Below are 22,480 nucleotides of genomic sequence, written 5' to 3'. Positions count from 1 at the left end.
TATTATTTATGGTGTATGAAGTGAAACACGCAGACATATTGTACAACATTAATTAGCCAACAGTAGTCGAAATGAACAACACTATATTAGGTGTCCCATAATTTACCTGTTTATTGTATAATTTGATAAACGGGGTTGGGGTTATTAGAACGAGTAAAACCCAATATTGATAGATAGGTGAAATGGAGTGATACGTTGACTGAGTGATGGCTACTCACGAGACGGAACAATTCATTCAAGCCCTTAAGTGAACTGACACCAAAGACAATACCGATGGCGAAAAGGTCCAGTTGTTTTTCAACAAAATAGCACGCTTACGTAGGAAGCATCAGACACAGTTTAACAAATAGATGATTGAAAAACATGATAACTAAAGATCATCATCTTTTTTCAATGGTATTGACGCCTAACGATCAGGTTTAATTATTTCCCCATCATATCAAAAATACAGATATTCTACAGACCGAAAGGTATTTATGCTTTTTGATGTGTCATTAGTTAAGCACAGCAACAGGGTCATAGAAGCAAGTGTTTTGAATAGCGATTTTGTCACGTGATATTTGGACGATACGACATATTAAAAAATATGGAGTTAACACATTCAAAACAACTCATAAAAGGGTCTTCTATGACCGACCTAAAGTGTTTGTTCTCTGGGCTTCGTAGTAACCTCAAGAAACATCTTTCCACAATATGAGCGGCCGAAAAGGGACAACCGCTTCCATAATTCTAATAGCACTCGAATAAAGCATTGTACGCATCGATTTTAAAGTGTTCAGGAAAAGAATGATTAAATGTCTAAACGCATAAATGTACAAATAATTTGATCAAAGATGAATTATTTTTAAAATATCTATCTACAAATTTGACTGTTGTATTTCAGTATCTAATCCAAATAGATTTCGTGTTGCTGAAGCGTATTCTTCCAAATTATTTTTTTCATCTGCACCCGGTACCGTTACGAATGGTATATTTCGAATAGGTCGAAGACGACCATGTCGGTATTTAGGTGGATCAGGTCGTTTAACCCATTGATCACCATTGAGTATATCGTTTCCAGACCATATAGATTTTAATGCTTTTCGATACTGTACAATTGCAGGATTAGATTCAAGCTAAACGTAATCATATGTAAAGATATGAAATGAAAGTGATTTGAAAATTGATTTTTACAATAACATTTAACGTTAATATATATTCTAATCTGTTGTGAATTTTGTTCTGTACACTGAACGTAGACAAAAAAAATGAGTGAAAATTGAGGTAAACGGTAAAATACAGAACTATATATTTTATCAAGTGTGCAGAATCAAACTTAGAAAACGACTTACAATATATTCTCTTACGATGAAAATAAAGTCCAGTTGGCCGAAATTTCTTTGGCATCAATTCATTGACATAAAATCAATCAACACCAACCACACAGTAGATGAAGAATTAACAAATTACATTCTAATTCCATAATTCATTCATATATTTCTTAAATGTGAATAGATTCTAATCATTTAACTGTCATACAAATTGAGTTTTCGATGAAAAACTAATTTCCGAAAATCTTAAACGAACGTAACAAAATCTTTTTACTTCAATTATTATGATCTAGTAAGCAAAACTAGTCGGTCAGTTACAACGTAGGACCAGACACATACATGCATCGGTCCAAGTTGCCACACCTCAATAGCGCAACAAGATGAACACCAAATTCATAGAAGTAGTCACTTCAATGGTAGTGATATATAAAAGAAAGATTTTGTATAAGGAAGAAAGAAAAAATTCGTAGAAAAAAAAGATAAAAACTAATTTTATTCCCATAGTTTAAGGGAAGACAGAGAGTATATACACTGACACTATTGTGATCGATTCTGAGCCATGTCACCAAAAGTCTCCAACCACTGGTTACGATAGTCACGATGACCCCAACCAAGTAGTCTGTATCTACCAACATGGCTAAGACTAGAAGTTAGTGACTTCAAGCACTGATGCCAATCTCGGTTTGGCCGCCCCTAACTTTCTTCTAACCACCCCCAACACTAGTCAGCATTACGCGTCGTGGTAATCGGTGTTCAGGCATACGTAACACGTGACTCAACCACCATTTTAGTCGATGAAGATTCATAACCTCATCAAATGATTTACTATCATTCCCTAATACCCTGCATCTGACCTCACTATTACTATTACCCGGTGATCCCAGCAGACGCCAGCAATATTTCTAAGACATCTGTGATTAAATAATAGTAGCTTACGAGTATATTCTACTCTTAATGGCCATGTTTCGCAGCCGTAAAGTAGAACAGGACGAACTGCTGTGCAATATACTAGTCCCTTAATTGATAGACGGATATCTCGCCTTCGCCACAGGTGACGTAAGTTGGCAAAAGCCAAACGACCTTTTCGAATCTGTACTGAGATTTCGTCAGACACCAACCCATTAGGGCTGATCAGACTTCCAAGATAAGTGAAGTTGTCAACACACTCGACTACTTCACTCTCTTAGTTCAGGTGTTAACTCAGGCCATCCATCTGGACCAGCTGCCCTTCCTCGTTTCAGAATAGCTATAGCCTTTTGAATTCCACCTACAGTCCGGGAACCTTTTTCAATGTTCAATTTAGGTTGTTTAGGAATGGTGGGTAGTTGTAGAGTAGCTGAAGGACAGCCGAACTGCTCCTTAAAGTCTTTCGCCCATCGTTCTAAACGTTTGGAGTGAGAGCAAATAAGTTTCGTCTGTTCCCGAGGTCGTATCACTTACACTTGACTTCTTAATTCCAGTTTTTTATTAGTCCGAAAAGCTATCTGTTGTTACCTGCAGTCACTGCCTTTTCCATCTCATTTGCTTTCGTTACTCAGTATTGATCACTGTTGTTTCTTAGACTTTTGGTTACTATAGATCTGATTTGTTTTGGATCTTCATCGTGTTCAGAGCCCGATGGAATGAGTTTATTAAAATCTATCAGTGCAATAAACTTAGCAGAAATCCACTGGTTTTTTGTAACCCTTTGGTTCAAATAACTAATAGATGTCACTGCTGTTTCCACAGCTGTTCGTATATCTTTCCAAGTAACATCGGGATCAACCTCGTTTTCTGAACTAAGTATGACCTGAGTTGGTTTTGGTTTTCTCGTCACTGAGTTCAACTCTAATGGGTCTTCTTAATGTGGTTTTTCTGCGTCCAGTGAGGCGCAAGCAAATGCATACTCGTGTTAGAGCATGGTCGGAGTCCAAGCAGGTATTTCAGAACGAACGACAATCTTCTATAGACTCTCTCCAACGATGGAAATATAGTCTATTTGAGTCTACGTTGGTTTGGTGTATGGTGTCGTCATGTTGGACAATGTCTCTCCTTATGCTTAAAATTAGTGCCTGCTAAAAATAAACGGTCGTCCGGGCATGGTTTCAGAAGACGATCACCATTAACTGTTCGCTGAGTTGGGATATTAAAATACCCACTTAAATGTCTTTCTGCTTCGTTTAAGCTACCCACTTGGGAGTTAAAGTCACCTACTACGAGTACTATGTCTAGGCGTTCAGCTTTCTGTAAAAGTCATCTTTCACTTCATCCGGGCTGCAGTCAGTGGGCACGTAGGCAGAAACGACGAGAAGGTGACGACGTGTGTCCCAATCCTTCCGAGTTCTTACGGAGCCGTTTAGCCGAACAGCACATAGGTGACTGTTAACGGGGATCCACTCTAATAGTGCTTGTTCTGCCCTTGTACTTAGTGCTATACCTACACCTGCCAGAAATAGCCACCGGGTCGCCAGATACACGAAGGGTGTATCTTGTCGGTTCTCCGTTTTGGAGAGGTGTGTTCAAGTGAATAGTCACACTAGGATCCTGTATGTGTGTTTCGGAGACACAGCATACATCGATGGTACAAGATTCTAGGGTTTTCGCCGAGGAGGCCTGCTAGTCGATTTGACATAGGGTGAGTACGTTGAAGGCTCCAATTTGTAGTTTGGAGGGAGGTTTCAGTAAACTTGTGACAGTATTTCGCGCAATAGAATCGTTGGCTATGGTGTCGTTTGAGGAGAAAGTCAAAAGAGGGAGTTTATAGCTGAAAGTCAAGGTAAGAGTAATAATAGGAATTGAAGAGGGAGATTGATTATGAATACAATGATCTTGAGTGTTGTTAGAGGTATGAGGGCAGTTTTTACTTCCCGGTTGCTCACACCATGGAAGAGTCCTTCTGGAGGTACCTGAAAAGGAAATTGGGTTAGAGGTGCTCTTAGTGACCTGAGAGCGTGTCCACAGTGCCCAAGGGGTAAGTGATTGAGGTTGGTCACACAGGAACTTTTTGCGAGTAATTTTCATGTTAGTTCCGTACTTGTTGAGACCTTACCGCCGGAGACGGAAATCCAATTAATTAACGTATAGGTAATGACTAAATTACTAATAGCGATTTCATTCATTAGTGTATTTTTCGAAAGAAAAAAACCTATAGAAATCTACAACCTGTTACAACGAGTTTTAATACTTTTGTGCAGGATAACTCCAACTAAATGATGTTATAAATGCCCTCATGAATGACTGTATCCATTTACCTACATCTATATTACCAGTATAGTGGTTGTGGAGATTAATTTTTTAATTGAGATCATGAACCGATTGGTGTTAGACCACCTTTGGAAACCTGGAAGCATTGGACAGCCGTTTCGTCCTATTAAGGGACTCCTCAGCCGTGGGCATCCACGATCCTGCTTGCAGAATTCGAACCAAGGGCCTTCAGTCTCGCGCGCGGACGCTTAACCTACTGGACCACTGAGCCGGCATCCAATGGTGTTAGTGTCTAACATTCATATTGTAAAATAGTGTTACAGAACTGGAGAACATTTACCCATAAACTTGATCATGAGGAAAATAACTATAACTGAATGTATTTATCAGTTCGCTTAACTGAACACTAATGTAATAATAAGACGAATATTATCAGAACTATGTGATATATTAGCGCAATACATTTCGAACAATCTGATCACACATATACTTGTTAAGAACATTTATATATAAAAATAAAAGGTCAACTAGACTGGAAATGGGGTAAGAGGAGACAATAACATAATAATAATAATAATAATAATAATAATAATAATAATAATAATAAAAAATGAACATAGTTTGAAACCTAATCGCAGCCCGCACACAAATATGATGAAATGTCGATATTTATGGAAAATACTTATCTTGCTTCGATTAACAATCAAACGATTCACATTATTATTACTATTGCCATTATTATTATTATTATTATTATTATTATTGACGTCATTTGTTGACTCTCTTTTATGCCCACTCTGTGTATCCTTATTTTTCGACTTATACAGCAGCTCGCCTATGGTGGAAACTCGGTTCTATCTAAACGTTCTCGAGTCACTAACTGGTTGAAAATTGTGTGCTACCACCAAATATGAATACTGAAGCAGTTTTTCTGAAACCACGTGCACCATTCAAACTGGCTGCCTTCAACGTTCGCACATTAATGAAGATCGGACAACAGATAGGGCTGGCTAGTTTTCGTTCCAGTCGATGATGTATTGATCATATCTTCACCCTCCGCCAAATGTTAGAACATCGTCATACTTATCAAAGGCCAACAATCGTAGTGTTTATTGACATCAGGGCTGCCTTCGATTAGTTGGACAGGACTGTTCTCTGGGATTGTCTATTGAAGGAGGGTGTGCCTGAGAAGTTTATTAACATCCTAAAGGCCCTATATACAAACACTTCAGGCAGAGTGAAGGCATACAACCACCTCTCTCCATTGTTCCATTCGAACAGTGGGGTTAGGCAGAGTTGCCCAATCTCACCATTCCTCTTCAACTTTGCCATCGATGACATTCTGGAAACAGCTCTGATGGATGTAAGTAATGGCGGTGCGGATCTGTTGCCTGGAGAAAGACTTCTCAACCTTGAGTATGCGGATGATATTGTCTTACTGTGCGATAATGCCCAAGGCATGCAATCCGCACTTAATCAGTTGACAATCAATGTCCGTAGGTATGGTATGTGCTTTGCACCTTCGATGAGCGGAGTACTTCCACAAGACTGGTAGGATTCTAATCCTGTATTCACCCTGGATGGTGGGCAGATAGAAGTAGTCGAGAAGTTCGTGTATCTAGGTAGCTGTATAAGTGCTGGTGGGGATGTGAGTGATGAGATCAATGAACGTATAGTGAACGCCAGAGCGGCTTATGCCAATCTGGGCCATCTTTGGCGCCTTCGTGATGTTAGTCTGACCTTAAAAGGTCGGATCTACAATGCGTCGATGAGAGCAGTTTTGCTCTATGCTTGTGAAACCTGGCCTCTCCGAGTTGAGGACGTTAGATGACTCTGTGTTTGATCATCGTTGTCTCCGAAGGATTGCTGACATCCAGTGGCAACACCATGTTAGTAATGCAGAGGTTCGGGCGCAGAGACGATAATCTAATTGGTTTCACCATCTTGAAACATCGACTTCAGTGGCTTGGACATGTTCTGCGAATGTCGTCCCAGAGAATTCCATGTCGAGCATTATTTGTCGACTCTGGGACTGGTTGGAAAAAGCGGAGAGGTGGTCAGTATATGATATGGTGTCGTGGCATGAAAGAAAGCTGCAAAGGGCTGGCTTGGGTCGGTCCTTCACGACTCCCTGGTTGGGGTCCGAGAGATGGTGCTACACAGTGGCTAGAAACGTTATCAGATATGGCTCAGAATAGAAGCCAGTGGCGATCCTGCTGTAACCTTCTTTTACTTTCTTCATAAAAAACGGATGTTTCTTCCTTAACTGAAAGATTTATTCTGATTGTACCTTTCCGTTTCCCCCATTATTACTATTATTATTTTTTTTATTACTATTACACTACCTTACACTAATCTGTTCGTTATTGTACTTTTTTAACGCTCCTTACTTTCTTTTTTTCTCTTCGAGTTCTCATTGCTTTGTGTGGCGCATATATATTTGGTGCCCTCTTGTACCAATATTTATTTGTTCAAATAAATAATAAATAATTAAGCTGAGAACAAACTGTTTCTGAATACACAAAGGGGGTTTGAATTTTCGTATGGCTAATGCTTCAACAAACCTTAGTACACGCCCTTTTACACTTTTATACAACACCACGAAAGCAGAGTTAAGATCAATCTTATGGCCTGTTTCAATTATATGTTTAGCAATAGAGGATGATGGATGTTTATCCTCTGCTCTTATTGGGTCACTTGATCAGATTTCGATCATTTCACTTGACTCTCCGAATGATATCTGGATACATATTCAGTAGACGATATTTAGTTCATAAAATGCCATTGATTGAGGTGATTGAAAAACATCAGATACATAAGCTGAAACCGAATATATTGTAGTAGCAAGATCAAGGGACGAGAAATAGAATGATCCTCAGAATTCACAGACAGAAACAATGAAGTGTGTGACTGTTTGTCTTAATTCGTTTTCTGTAGGATTTACTCTAATGGTTACGAGTATGGGGGCTGGTGTCACTTCCCGGCGAGATGATAGCAACCGATGGTTAGAGACCCTGAATGACATGGCCCCAAATCGTTTGCAATGGCGCAGGTGCATCCACTCTTTGTGTTCTCCCAAATTTTGATCTCCTTATTCCTCCTTGTCTCTTTTTTTTCGCTTCCCAAATTTATTTCACTGTATTATACTCTTTAAATAACATCTCCAAACACTAATTTTCCTGATTACTGCTTATACTCTTATTACCTCCACCACTACGGGATTTGAATCGACCACTGCATCTGTGCTAATGTGGTGTGGCAACTCGAACTGATGTACGTACGTACGAAGTTCTACATTGTTACTGACTGACTGACTACTCTAATGGTCAACTGTTATTCGCATAATGTTTTGTTTATTTGGCTATATGAGTCTGGTTACTTCTACATTACGACTTGGATGTTTGTTGAGTCATCCGGTTCACAGAATAAATAAACCATTCTTACTTGAGAAAAAAAATTATTTTTGGTAATTTTACAAAAAAAGTTGTTCACAGAAACATTTTCACATACTTCGGCTGTGAAATCCCTTTCTTTTATTTGATTCTTTTTGATAACTTGTTCACTATCGCACAATGAAAGTAAGTTGAAAAGACGACGGCGTGTTTCACTTTTATCCCAATCAAATTGTACCCAATCATATTCCGGATTATCTATTTCCCATTTTTCAGTTTTCTGAAATACAAACGAACGAGGGGTAGCAGGTTTATTGGGCGTAAACAATAAAAAAAATTATGAAGTTTATTCTCCCCTAGCATGTAGTGGTAATAGTAGTAGTAGTCAGGGGTAATTCTGTCTGAGTTACAGCCTTCGAAAGAGACATAGGTGGTTGCTAGCATTTAAGTTTAGCTTTGAAACATTTCTCGCACATTATGAGACTACATAGTAATCCCGAAGACGTTAGGCGTACGATACTAAATATAAATGGTAGATCACTTTGATGTGGCTATGGATCTTTATTGACCAGAACCGGCTTGTTTTACTCATCCGTAGGCAGAACCTAATCAGAAGTGAAGTACTTTCTAACATAAGAACAGGTAATAAAAAGTTTAACGGAAGTTGTTAATAGAAATGGGATGAGTTCACGAAATCACTGATTGTTATTTTGCGTTGTATTGTAAGATGTAGATTCTTGAACGACTAGAGACATTAAGTGGCTTAATTCAGAATCAGTCCAACTGACCAGGTTCTTTCATTATCTCTACATCATTAATAGTGACTGTGATTCCAGACATTTCATGTTTGGAGTGATCTACTATCATTAGTAGACATCTACTCTAACTCTTAGCACAACTAACTACAAAATTCACGGTTACTAACCAAAACTGTGAAAAATCCATCTTTAAATAAGCAATTGGGTAAACCTTGGAGTTAGCTGTGAAATTTGACGACAGACTTCTCCAACCATACGCTGTACCTAACAAAGGCTATCTGACTTTGCCTCCTATTGCGGAGAATATTACATTTCGTGTACAAGACAAATTCATCATCTGATTTCCGAGCATCGTCCATTATGGTTGAAAAAAATAGAAAATGTAGAACGATAAACAATCCCACGCTAGTACACCAGGTTGACAATGAAATAATTCACAGATGAACCATCTTTTCATGTTAAACTATTATTTCTTACCTTATTGCTCAGATAAATAAAGTTAACGAGAAACTACTTGGTACATTTTAATTCTTATTGTTTTCTACAAAAAGTCTCCAATTTATTGAGAAGTAATTGTGGAGAAATATTTTTTCGCCTCTTGTACTTTGTTAAGACTGGAGTTTGCGTAAGGACCAAGAAACATGGTGGTCGGAGCTCGCTAACGAGTTGGAAGCAAGAGCTGCATCTGGTAACTGCAGGAAACTAGACCAAGCCATTGGCAGCAAAACGTCTGCTGTGAGTGAAACAGTATCAGGCTGGTGGGATGCTGACCAATAACACTTACCGACGTCTCGGACAATGGACAGTTTTTTGAGGAACAGTTCACCTGGTCTGCTGTCTCGGCAACATCGATCAGACTGTCCCGTCCTCCATGGCTGATGAAGACTGACTTACCTAATGAGGCGGAAGTCCGCAAAAAACTCCAACTCTTGAAGTGCCACAAATCACTAGGCCCAGGTGAACTACCTCTAGCCCTTTTTGAAGATGGTGGCGACCTCTTGGTTAAAGAAGTGACTGTTGTTTACGAACGTCTGGTAATTAGTGTCGCAGCATCATGGAATGGGTCAAAAGTTGTTCATATCTTAAAAAAGATTCACGTTACCTATGCAACAAATATCAAGGGATAGGTCTACTACCGATCGCTTTCAAATTATTGCCTTCTGTCATACTTTGACTCGCGAGGAGCAGATTGATTTTCGTTCTTATCGAGGATATTATGACCATATTTTCACCCTTAGCTAAATGTTAAAACATCGCCATACTTATTGCAGGCCAAAAGTCGTTGTGCTTCTCGACAATCGGGCCCACCATCGACTTCTTGAATATGACTATTCTCTGGAATTGTTTATTGAAGAGTGTGTCTGGGAAATTTACCAACATATTGAAAGCCTTATATACAAACAGCTCACACAAAGTGAGAGTATACGACCACCTCACTCTATTATTTTATTCAGACAGTGAGATTAAGGAAGGTTGTCTAACCTCATCACTCCTCAACTTTTCCATCAATGGTGTCCTGGGAACAGCTGACAGATGAGGGTAATGGTGGAGTATCTGGGTTCCTGAGTTAGAGCTAGTGGTGGGGTGAATGATGAGATTAATTCACGTATAATGGAAGCTAGATCGGCTTATGCTAATTTGATGAGTCTTTAGAGCTTTCGTGGTGATACACCGGATGTAAAAAGTCGAATCTACAATGCATCAATGACAGCAGTTTTTCTCTACGCCTGTGAAACTTGGCCTCTCCAAGTTGAGGATGTTAAGCGAATCTGTGTTTGACAATCGTTGTCTCTGAAGGATGACTGATATTCAGTGGCAACATCATGTTAGTAATACAGAAGTTCAACAACGTGTGTTCGGACACAGTGATGACAATCCAATTGTTGTCACCATCCTGAAACACCGAATTCAGTGGTTTGGATCTGTACTGTGAATGTCATTTTAACAAATTCAACATCTTGCATTTTTTCCGACTCTGGGGCTGGTTGGAAAAAGCTTAATAACATCTCAAGTCACTCTGTTGCACCGTCTAAGACCTTAACTAGGGAGTCATGAACGACAGTCCTGTATAGCTTTCTTTCATCCCATAGCGCCGACTCATCATCTCCCCGCTCTTAACAATCAAACTGAGCAAAAAATAATATAAAATGTTGAGTTCATTGGGACGACATTCACATTATATATCCAAGCCACAGAACTCTGTGTTTCAGGATCGTAACAACAATTAGATTATTGTAACTGTGCCCGAATAATTCTTTCTCCCTGTATTATATCCTTATATGCAATCTTTTTTTACATATTACTACCAATGAAGTAACTGGTTTAATGAATTTGACGTTCATCTTGTTGTGCTAATGAGGCATGGCAACTTGGACCGATGCATATATGTGGTCTTACGTTGTAGATGATTGACTATGCCCGAACACACGTTGTCGAATTTCTGTATTACTAACATGGTGTTGCCACTGAATATCAGTAATCCTTCGGAGACAACGATGATCAAATACAGTTACCATCTCCAACACATAAAATCGAAGCAAAATTGATTCACAACAATCTTGAACAACCGTAGTTTCTCACAAATATTTTGGTTTATGTTGAAAGTTACCTTTGGAAACTAATCAAATCTAGTATCACAAATAAAAAATATGATAGATAGCAAGAGTATGTACTAATGTAAACCTTTTTATTCATTTATAGGCTTTTTAAAATTGCAATTCATTACAGCTAAAATACTACTCATTAAGTAAATTATTGTCTCTTCTTAAACAAAATCCCTAAAGGTATGTATTTTCAGTGATAGAAATATTACACTAAACAAGCCAGAAGTTTAATATAAAACCAAAGCGAGCTTACTTTTGATTCCATAGTAAGAACTGTCAATAAGTATATTAAAAAGTCGGAGTTCTGCTTTGATGTTGGACACCTCGCTGAGGTTAACTCTAAGATATCTGTATTCCAGTCATATGTTGCAATATTGCGACCTGGACCAGGACCTATCGCAAGCCGTAAAAGCTTTCTTCTAGCATGTTCGTCCAACGAAAGGTTAGAAAGGCGTATCTAGAACGTAAACCGACAGTTATTTCAAAGAAAAATCCGGACTGTATAAGTTAAGTATTCTAACTTGATAGTTTCCCAAGTCAAATCAAACATAGCATGTCACGTAAACTAGAATATTAATAGTTGGTATTTGATTCATCCTTGTGGTATACTCATTGCAACAAGATCTATAGAAAATTAAAGCCAAATAATGTATTGGTGGTTGTATCTATTGACAAAAAGCTCTGGACCTAGGCTTCGTCAGATTTGGCGCTCGTCAGCGAGGCCTACACGCAATTTTGAAGGAACTGGTGCTCCAAAGGGGATATGATCCTGTCACCTAACTCTACAGTGGAAGACGTTGCCACTGAACTATTTAAACCGCGAATGTTCTGGAATCAAATATCTCAAACCATTATCTTACATCTTAACATAGTTCACACGATATTAAGTGACCTACACTGGTGGCTAAATATCAACTTGATCAACAGAGTTCGATCAGCACTAAGAAGTACTTGACATATACGATAGTAGTCACTATTCAGCGACCAATCAATTATGAAATTAAATGTATTTGACCGTTAGGATGAGTGTTGAGAATTAAATAATTCACCTAAGGTGTTTGAGTTGTGTACCTCCCACAGTACTTAAATGAAAGTTTCATGAGTAACTACCAAAGGAATAGAGTCGATAACTGTACAGACACCAATATTCATATGCAATCTATTTTTGTGCATTCATTATCCTTAACTATAATTTTGTCAAGCATACTTTTTACTAGGAACTTTTACGTTTTAAGTAACTACGTAATACGATGAATTGGACGTGGCGAGAATATCAATAAGTAAACATAAGCGAGTTTAAAAAAACAAAATGATGTTTGTAAACAACAGTCTTGGGTGCTGATTCAATTTTCGGAATTAGGATTTGTGTAAACACTACCTGGATAATATAAACACCAACGTAAACTAAAAGGGGCTACTATTTGACTCGAAAAAGTATGTTAGCATAGAAGACTTCACTCATAAGCAACTACCCCCAAATGCCCTGGTATGGCCGAGAGTGGGTTGGGCCCGCCCCCTCTCGAAAAGCTCTCACGTGGCCACGCGTATACAGCCTCTCCCAGGGAAGTCCTTCTCACTGCCTTCTCGTGGCGGGGGTGCTGTTTACAAAAATGAGAGGACGAAAAGCCAATGTCCGGCGCTTTAACCGAATTCTAAACCAATGGTGCACATGGGCTCCAGGAACCTGAAACAACAAATGGCGTATGAACCAATCGTTGGTCACCGGCTGCCATGGGAATGCATCTCGTCACGATGCTCCACTGCCTTGTGGGTTAGACCATTAGGTCAAAGGCTCGGGGTGTGGCCCCCTAAGAAAACCACCTGCTTCGGTTTGGGCACCCGGGCAGTATCACAGCTCACACACAAATATGATGAAATGTTGATATTTATGGAAAATACTTGTCTTGCTTCGACTAACAATCAGACGATTCACATTATTATTACCATTACTATTATTATTATTATTATCATTTACGTCATTTATTCACTCTATTGTACGAATATTTATGTGTTCAAATAAAAGGTAAAATAAGATGAGCAACTTAGAACCTGGATAATAGAGACATGGTATTACTGATAGCTTCTGGAGAAAACTCTGACTGGATGTTTTTTGTCCTAGAACATGTAATTCAACTCCGGCTAGAAACACATGGACCATACAAAATAGTCACATCCGTATTTGAGTAAACAAAATATCCGTGACCAGTCACGCAAATAATGCGACATTGTATATCAAATCCACTAAGATAAAAGCTAAGATGAAAACTAGGGACCCACTGCTGAAACTAAAACAATTACGATGAGTTCTGTCAAAACGATTGGCGAAAAGGGACATGTAGTGAATTATGGTCACTAGTTTCGAATAAAATAATCGGTAAAGCCTTACAAAACTAAGTGATTAGGCCACTTCTTCAGAGTAAATAACCAAAATAAACTAACACAAGTTAAAATAAAACTTTGGTTATTTATGTACTTTGAAGAAGTGGTTTACATTGCCACGAAACACCGGAAATACAAGTTCTCCGCTCATTGGGATAAAACAAAAAGACATATTTATTATTAACTTTCTACCGAATGCTCAATTTATTTGAAACAATCAAGTCCAACCTTGGCATTCATACCTATTAAGTTATTAAGGTTTAAATGTTCGGGAAGAAAAAACCTCTTATTTTCGTGATTTTTAGTGCCATTTATTTGGCGAATCTAATAGAAACCTAGTCCATCTGCTTCAGCTTCAGTGGTCGTGCAATACTACTAGTCTTTGGACAATGCACACAAACTTGTATTTGAACAAGGTCTTGCAAGTTGAAGAAAAACCGAGTCCCACCGACGCTGTATACCCCAGAATAATATGATATATCTGGACATAAAATTTTATTGGCACATTATATATAAGTTGAGATCAACGAGTATGGAAGTAAATTCAGACTCTTTGTAGGCTTACCTGAAGAGTTACAAAACGGGAACGAGGGTCACGTATATTTGAAGAGGCAAATACGTAGGAGCGGTTAACTATTACAACAGGGTAATGTTTTTCAACTGTTTCATTCGAATTCAAACCAGAAGGCCATAAGGTGCAAAATTCTTTTACAAAAATGAATACTTTTACTCTTACTTTTTAACGCATCACAATGCTTTTTAATGTGTGGCGGAGTGAGATGTAAAAAGTTGGGGATTTTCATTAGTTCAGCATTTGCGTACTTTCCAGGGGGAAAACCTTCGTTTTCTGACAAATTCTGTCAGCCTTAAAGTTAAATTTTATGTACACTAACTTTACAAGAGCCTTGACGAACTCGAAAAGGAACAAGAGAGTGGTGGAATGTAGCAGCAGCTGGCCAGATATTTGTCCAATCGATAAAATCGCGGAATCTTTCGTGCAAAGTAACTGGTTTCTGAATTATTGTTATTTTGAATAGTAAAGAATAAACCAACTTCTTTGGAGAATATATGTCTGTTGTCTCTAGGCTTAAGGTCATTCAACCCCCGAATTTCCAGTGGAAGAAACTTTTGATGACAATCGAGACTTTTAGATTCATTGCGTCTTCCTGTGGTGGCCAGTAAACTCCCACGGAAAACAACCGATGTTCTAAGACGCATACTATAGCGTTATAATTGTATGTTGCGCACCACTGCTCAAACTTGTGAAGATATGACTGAAAAGTTTATTTTGTGAATAGTTTTTAATATTATTTGTATTTATCTTGTCAACCTTTCACTGTATGTATATCTATCATTGTATGACTGTACGTGTTGTTTAAGTGAATGACCTTGACAGCGTGACATACTGCGGCTTGTTAACAAATACAATGCTACGCACATATCCCTCGTTCTATTTTCGTTTGTGATTGAGTTAACTGAAATCTAAATCAAATATTACCTACATTTATAGACTGTGAGTGGGAATATACCATACCTTACGTAGGATTACACTACTGGAGAGTTCGTCAACCCTATTAGAATTACCAAGCATTTATAATTGTGGATTTACTGTACCAGACTAAAGCTGAACACGCATCAATTTGGTGAACTTAAGTAAAGTCCCAATTTTTTATTGTATTTGTAACAATTAACTGGTATATATTAATATTAATATTGATCTTTAATAACTTTGTTGATACTTTTCACGTTTATACATTGTCTGGTCCACCACAATTATTTGGTGAGCCTCGAATTCATTATAGACGTTCACTGTTTATATATATTATTATTATTATTATTATTACTTGGCACGCTAGTCCATTTTTGTTTTCCCCACTATGAACTCTCCTGGTAAACTCATTGATATAGATAGTTCACCGACCAACCCCCTAAACTCTTCACAACAAGAAGATAATGCTCTAAGCTCGATCAACACTATTTCAGAGTTAAGATTACCAACGTACGGTGTTAATAATCCTAAAATCTGGTTTGCACAGGTTAAGGCATTATTTTTGGCGAGAGGTATACGCTCGCAAGCGACAAAATATGCACACGTTGTTGGAGCATTGCCGATAGAAATGGCAACAGAAGTCGGGGACCTGATCGGTAATGTACCAGAAACGGACCCCTATGATAAAATAAAAGCCGCAGTAATCCACCGTACATCGCAGTCTGATGAAGAACGCTTACAGCAACTGCTCACCGCATGCGAGTTAGGGGATAAAAAACCTTCACAGTTGCTCAGATATATGAGACAGCTAGCAGGCTCATACAAGTTAGACGAAGCATTACTTAAGCAGATGTGGTTACAAAGGTTACCACATAACGTCAGACAAATTCTCAGTATATCAGGAGCCTCTGTCAGCCTTGACGATTTATCAGACATGGCCGATAAGATGATAGAAATATATCCCGATAGTCGCGGCGTTAACGCGTTACAATCCTCAAGTAGAGAAGACATGAACGACACATTCAACATCCAGCAACAAATAACACAGTTAACACAGCAGTTAGCATCGCTGAAGGCGACTATTGTCACCATTCATTCTCGACCTGCCAGATCTACGTCTAGAAAGAGATCAGTATGCAGACATCGTCTCAAGTCACCCAAACGGGCAGCCGGAATTTGTTGGTATCACTCGAACTATGGAGAGAAAGCACGTCGTTGCACAAAACCGTGCAACTTCACGACAAGCAAGCCAGACCATCAGGGAAACGAAGTGGCCAGACAGTAATAGCGGCAGCTGTTACTGGCCAACACGTTAGCCGCCTCTTTCATATCAGGGATCGTATTTCTGGCTCGGACTTTTTAGTCGATACTGGAGCAGAAATCGGCATCATCCCGCCCTATCTCTCCTGCAGACAACAGACAACAAGCACTAAACTGTCCCTAATAGCGGCTAACGAATCAATTATCAAAACGTACAGTGAACAATCACATATATTAGACCTCGGACTCCACAGAAGATTTACATGGGTTTTCATAGTTGCTCATGTCAAACGACCCACCCTTGTTAGTAGATATGACTAAGAAGAGATTAATCGATGCAAATACACTTTTACAAGTAGACGGTACACCCTCCAATGACTATGAAATCCATGGTGTACGAATAATGAAGCCTGTGAACAACGTTTTCAACGACAGACTGACAGAACACGAACGCATTACGAAAATAGACTATCAAAAAGAATGCGACCCACATCATGTGCAACATCACATTACCACCACAGGTCCTCCAATACGCGCCAGGCCAAGAAGACTGCCCCCACATAAACTAACAGTTGCTAAGCGAGAATTCGAGCACATAATACAACCAGGCATCATCAGGCAGTCTAGCAGCCCATGATCTTCCCCACTACATATGGTCCCGAAAAAGGATCAAGATTGGCGCCCTGTGTAGACTACCGCCGTTTAAACAACCTGACTATTCCGGATCGATACCCCATTCCTCACTTACACGACTTTTGTTTGAACCTACATGGAAAACGGATCTTTTCGAAGTTAGATCTAGTACGGGCATATTATCAAATACCGATGGCACCTGAGGATATTGAAAAACAGCCGTAATCACACCTTTTTGCTTGTTCGAATTCTTGAGGATGCCTTTCGAGCTAAAAAATGCCGCTCAAACCTTTTAGAGATATACGGACGGAGTAATCAGGGGTTTGGTTTTTGTATTTGTCTATGTCGACGATGTTTTAATCGCTCGTTCTTCCACTGAAGAGCATGTTCAGCACTTACACACTTTTCGAACGTTTCAAAAGTTACGATGTTGTAATCAACCTTTCGAAGCGTATATTCGGGGCCTCAACTCTGGAATTCCTGGGACATCACACTGATTCCCAAGGAATCACACCGCTTGAAGAAAAAGTCGAAGTCATAGTCAATTTTCCCGAGCCCAAGTCGATAAAGGCATTACGTTGGTTCCTGGGGATGTGCAACTTCTACCGACGCTTTCTCCCCAACTGTGCGACCACCTTACAACATTTGACAGATCTGCTGAAGACGAATAAAGCTACAGCTCAGACGAAAAAGGAGAATACCTTCGTTTTAACCTCTGAAGCAAGAGAGGCCTTCGGTAAAGCGAAATCAATGATATCCAATGCTACAATGCTACATCTAAATACTGACCCCACAACCCACTTGATTCTGTGCAGGGATGCATCTCAAAAAGCCGTCAGGGCAGTACTGCAACAACAAGTAAACAACGTGACTACACCTATAGCGTTTTTCTCCAAAAGACTGTCAGCAGCTCAGGAACGCTATAGCACCTTCGGCCGGGAGTTACTAGCCATGTATTTAGCCGTTAAACACTTCACCTTCTTACTACAAGGGAGAACCTTCACCATAATCACTGACCACAAACCTTTGTGTTACTCGTTCAATACTTCATACGACCGAAATTCACCGCGCGAAGTACGACACTTAGATTACATCTCCCAATCTACAACAGATATCCAATACATCAAAGGACACACTAATGTCGCAGCTGACACATTATCACGAATGGATGTAAATACCCCGGTACGTAAGGAGGATATCGATTTGGAAACAATCGCAAAATTGCAAGTAGACGACGCAGAAATAAAAAGCTGCCAAGTGACGTCTAACTTGATACTTAAACGCGTACCGATTCCTTTCTCAGACTCATTTATCATCTGTGACACCTCAATAGGCAACAATCGTCCGTTTGTCCCACACGCTTGTCGACGAAAAATATTTCAGATTTGCACGGTCCTTCACACCCAGGCATCAAAGCAACAACAAAGCTCATTACCGAACGTTTTGTGTGGCCAAAAATCAACTCGGATGTTAAGCGTTGGACACGTAACTGTCTCCATTGCCAACGCAGTAAGACGCAGAAACACACCTCCAGTCCAATTGGGAAGTTCCCTATCCCTGACAAACGCTCCCAGCACGTGCACTTAGACTTAGTGGGGCCCCTGCCACCATCAAACTCTTTCACGCACATCCTTACTGCAGTAGACAGGTTTACTAGATGGGCCATAGCCTGCCTCATAAAAGACACTTCGGCAGAATCAGTCACTGCAGTCTTCCTCGACCGCTGGATATCTAACTATGGAGTACCATCAATAATCACAACAGATCGTGATCCCTAATTTCAATCTGTCCTTTTTCAGGAGTTCACTAAACTTCTAGGGGTCAACCACATTAAAACCACAGCTTACCACCCAGCAGCTAATGGCTTGGTCGAAAGATTTCACCGCCAACTAAAAAGCTCGCAGATGGCACAAAACGACATATCGAAATGGAGCGATGCATCACCTCTTGTACTCCTAGGTATCCCTTCAACGATCAAAGAAGACATAGGGTGTACAGCTGCTGAGTTAGTCTATGGTACAACTCTCACATTACCAGGACAACTCGTAGACTCAAATCCATCAACATCAACAGACCCAAGTCGTTTCGCCAGCCAACTACTACAAACCATGGATAGAATCAAAGCCACACCGCCTCAGGAACATAACAATCGAGTGCAGCTTGACAAAAACCTAGAAACATACAAGTTTGTTTTCGTTCGAGTTGATGTTAAAAAGCCGTTGAAACAGCCTTATGAAGGACCATATCAAGTAATTAAAAGAACGAACATACACTTCATAATCAATAAGGGTGGAAAGAAAGAAACTATCCCCATTGATAGAATAAAACCTGCGTTCTACGGAGCACAGCACGACAAAGAAGATACTACTGCACTTAACCAACCCCTCCCAGCAACCACCACTAGATCAGACAAGGAAGAAAATCTCAGTATCAAACTTACTTGTTCAACACATTCAGGCAGAGCCGTACAAAAACACAAGCGTTATGTCCATTTCGTCGATTAAAAAAAAAACAATCAAAGCGAACACTTGTAGAATTATGGTCTACTATGATATTAGTACTGTTCTAATAATAGACCTAATCCTAAAATTGTAGATTTGTCATGATATAACTGCCTAATCTATAAGATGCATGGCTGAGCCATGCCATCCGATTGACTCTAACTCATTCAATTCCTTGTTCGCGCCTTCTCCATCGTTCGGTATTTCTTCGCGTTAAATATTGAATATCTATTTTCTGAGTAATCTCGTATTCAGCTTTGAGGATTGTGTGGTTATGGTCCAATGCCACTACACACTTACCGATGTCTCACACTACTAATTTCACCCAAACAATTTTTTCTCTTCTCACAATGTACATAATCAATCATTTTTTCCACAATTATTCGTTTTGTCACATTTTTTTCCAAAAATATTTGTTACAATAATAAACGAATGAACTCTATTTAAATATTCATGTATTGTGCACAAAAATAAACAGTTCGATGTTTTTGTGTGTGTCATTTTATTAACAGTTTTGCACATTATTATCATTGTTAGCAAAACAAGACATAAAATGACGGTGTTTTCATATGTTTTGCGTTCGTTATGCTATGGTACATCATCGCTGGTCTCACACAATAACACACGGTATATCTCACTAGTACACATACCATACGCATCTCCACATCTTTGTTGGTTATAACTGTAGATATTATTTTTGTATATACATATATATCATATTCTTACATTTTTTTGTTATTATAACCAGTATTACCTCCGGACACTCTGGGGGGAGCTATATGGAGATAGGTCTGACAAGCTTATTATGTAAATAGTTTTTAATATTATTTGTATTTATTTTGTCAACCTTTCACTGTATGTATATTTAACATTAAATGACTGTGTTGTTTTAACAAATGACCTTGAACACACTTTCCGTTGTGGTTCTGACATAGCGTGACATACCGTTGCTGGCTAACAAATACACTGCTTCTCACACATTCCTCGTTCTATTTTCGTTTGTGATTGAGTTAACTGAAATCTAAATCAAATATTACCTACATTTATAGACTGTGAGTGGGAATATACCATACCTTACATAGGATTACACTACTGGAGAGTTCGTCAACCCTATTAGAATTACCAAGCATTTATAATTGTGGATTTACTGTACCAGACTAAAGCTGAACACGCATCAATTTGGTGAACTTAAGTAAAGTCCCAATTTTTTATTGTATTTGTAACAATTAACTGGTATATATTAATATTAATATTGATCTTTAATAACTTTGTTGATACTTTTCACGTTTATACATTGTCTGGTCCACCACAAACTATGATTTATGTAATGCACAAGAATAACTCATTTCCTTGTAAAATAAGACGGATTCTAACTTTCAGTTGTTTCTGTTGAGTAAAGCAAAAGTGTTATTTACCCGTTTTTAAATGTACAGTGTGTATACGGAATCGAGTATTGTTGATCATTTTTTGCTCTCTTATTAAGTAATTGCTACATTTCAATGCACAATTTTAACGAGGGGTCACAGTAAACCACTTGAAACTATCTTTATGAGTCTCTTAAGTGCACTAACCGTGGAACACGCATCTTGGATGCAGTTTTTCTATAACAAGTAGCAACTGACAGAGGTAACGTGATGTCAAGTAAGCAAAAACCAACAACATTTAGAGACATGTGTATGAGCTACTCTCTCCTATAAATGTAAAATGTTGCCTAAGGATTAATATGCATCAGAGAATGAATTAATGATATGGGTGAACTAATTGAGCGTGTACGGTCAGAACAACATCACTGAGCCTTAGCCAAATCATCGGGCGGTAGGGTCACTGAATATCGAACAGTGCATCGGTCTCCATCAAAGTCAAGTACAGCCAGAACGCATCAGTTAACCGTGCGCCACGGACTGGCTCGTGTGGTGGTGGTATCAGTTCGCTTGTACTTATCTCGACTAATAAATTTTTGTAGCAGCTTCCTTCGTGTTACACGGTCTTCAAATCAGCCATAGTAACTTTGTACGTCGAAGAGGTAAACCATGTTAAATGCTGACCACGAGGCGTGACTTCAAAGTCACACCATTCCCGTATAACTCGAGTAGGCCCCCAATTAATCGATATAGATCATCTATGTTAGTGATCTACAGGCGTGAAGACAGCTCCGCTATGCTTTTGAGTCACATTCGTCATGGTACTCTGTTTTCTGATGTACAGTGACAGTCAAATGTTACATTCCTTGCTAAATCTTCTGTCAGTTTAGTTATAACAACAACCCTTCGATTAATTACCCTTGTCAAGTCGTTTTATTAACTTATTTAACAGACAACGTTGTTCAGACAGTAGCGATTCTCGGTATTATTTTGGTCACCACTGTGTCTGTATGAACGTGTATGCTTGATGACATATGATAACCTACGCACATATCTCTCCCTAGCTTAAATGTTGATCGCCTAAAATTGCTGGATGGATCATTCTCTTTTCTGTGTATTATTTGCTCTAATTCTATTGATAGTCTTTGCTTGGAAGCATCACACATACATTTTGGGTCCGCAGAAAAGGCGGTGTCTGAGTTTGTAATAGGGAACCGGGCTAAGACAGTAAAGCGCTTGTTGATTCAGCGGTGTTTATCAACTTGGGTAATTGGGAAAAACGTTACATATGAAGAATCACCACTTACCTCGACGAGCAATTATTTCTGACTTAGGAGTTAGCTAGTTTTACACTATCGGCGGCCAAACCCGGAAAAAGCGCCAGTCTTTGATGTCACGGCAAATTATATCTTCTTGAACCGCATTTCTGATTCCTAGTGTTATGGAACTGACACTAATACTACATCTACAACTCTGGGACTTATCATCACGATTTTATCCCAATGTACATAGGTTTAAGTTATGCGTTGCATTTGACTGACGGTTTAACCGATTACCACATGACTATAGACAGGGCGAATTAACTCCTTGATATAATACACATTCAAAAAT

General features: G+C 39.0%; 1 protein-coding gene across 3 annotated transcripts; it reads right to left on the bottom strand.

Annotated features, from left to right (window-relative positions):
* Positions 1-535: 535 nt before the first annotated feature.
* On the bottom strand, positions 536-15,001 carry MRPS35_1 (28S ribosomal protein S35, mitochondrial; the record flags this gene model as incomplete). 3 transcript variants are annotated; one of them, XM_035730146.2, is made up of 7 exons in its annotated part: positions 536-1,115; positions 8,004-8,165; positions 11,500-11,703; positions 14,191-14,330; positions 14,362-14,482; positions 14,519-14,638; positions 14,679-14,843. In XM_035730146.2, the coding sequence occupies 7 exons, from the start codon at positions 14,841-14,843 to the stop codon at positions 858-860; spliced, it is 1,170 nt and encodes a 389-aa protein (XP_035587966.1). In that variant the 3' UTR covers positions 536-857. The 3 variants fall into 3 exon arrangements, with proteins under 3 accessions (XP_035587966.1, XP_051064884.1, XP_051064883.1); XM_051217472.1 differs by having other exon boundaries at positions 14,191-14,482; positions 14,679-14,856; XM_051217471.1 differs by lacking the exon at positions 536-1,115 and having other exon boundaries at positions 6,570-8,165; positions 11,500-14,638; positions 14,679-15,001.
* Between the last annotated feature and the right edge of the window lie 7,479 nt (positions 15,002-22,480).

Source organism: Schistosoma haematobium, chromosome 5, assembly GCF_000699445.3.
Source record: "Schistosoma haematobium chromosome 5, whole genome shotgun sequence".
Taxonomy (NCBI): Eukaryota; Metazoa; Platyhelminthes; class Trematoda; order Strigeidida; family Schistosomatidae; genus Schistosoma; species Schistosoma haematobium.
The sequence above is the reverse complement of the archived record's forward strand: the minus strand, read 5'-3'. Positions and strand labels throughout refer to the sequence as shown.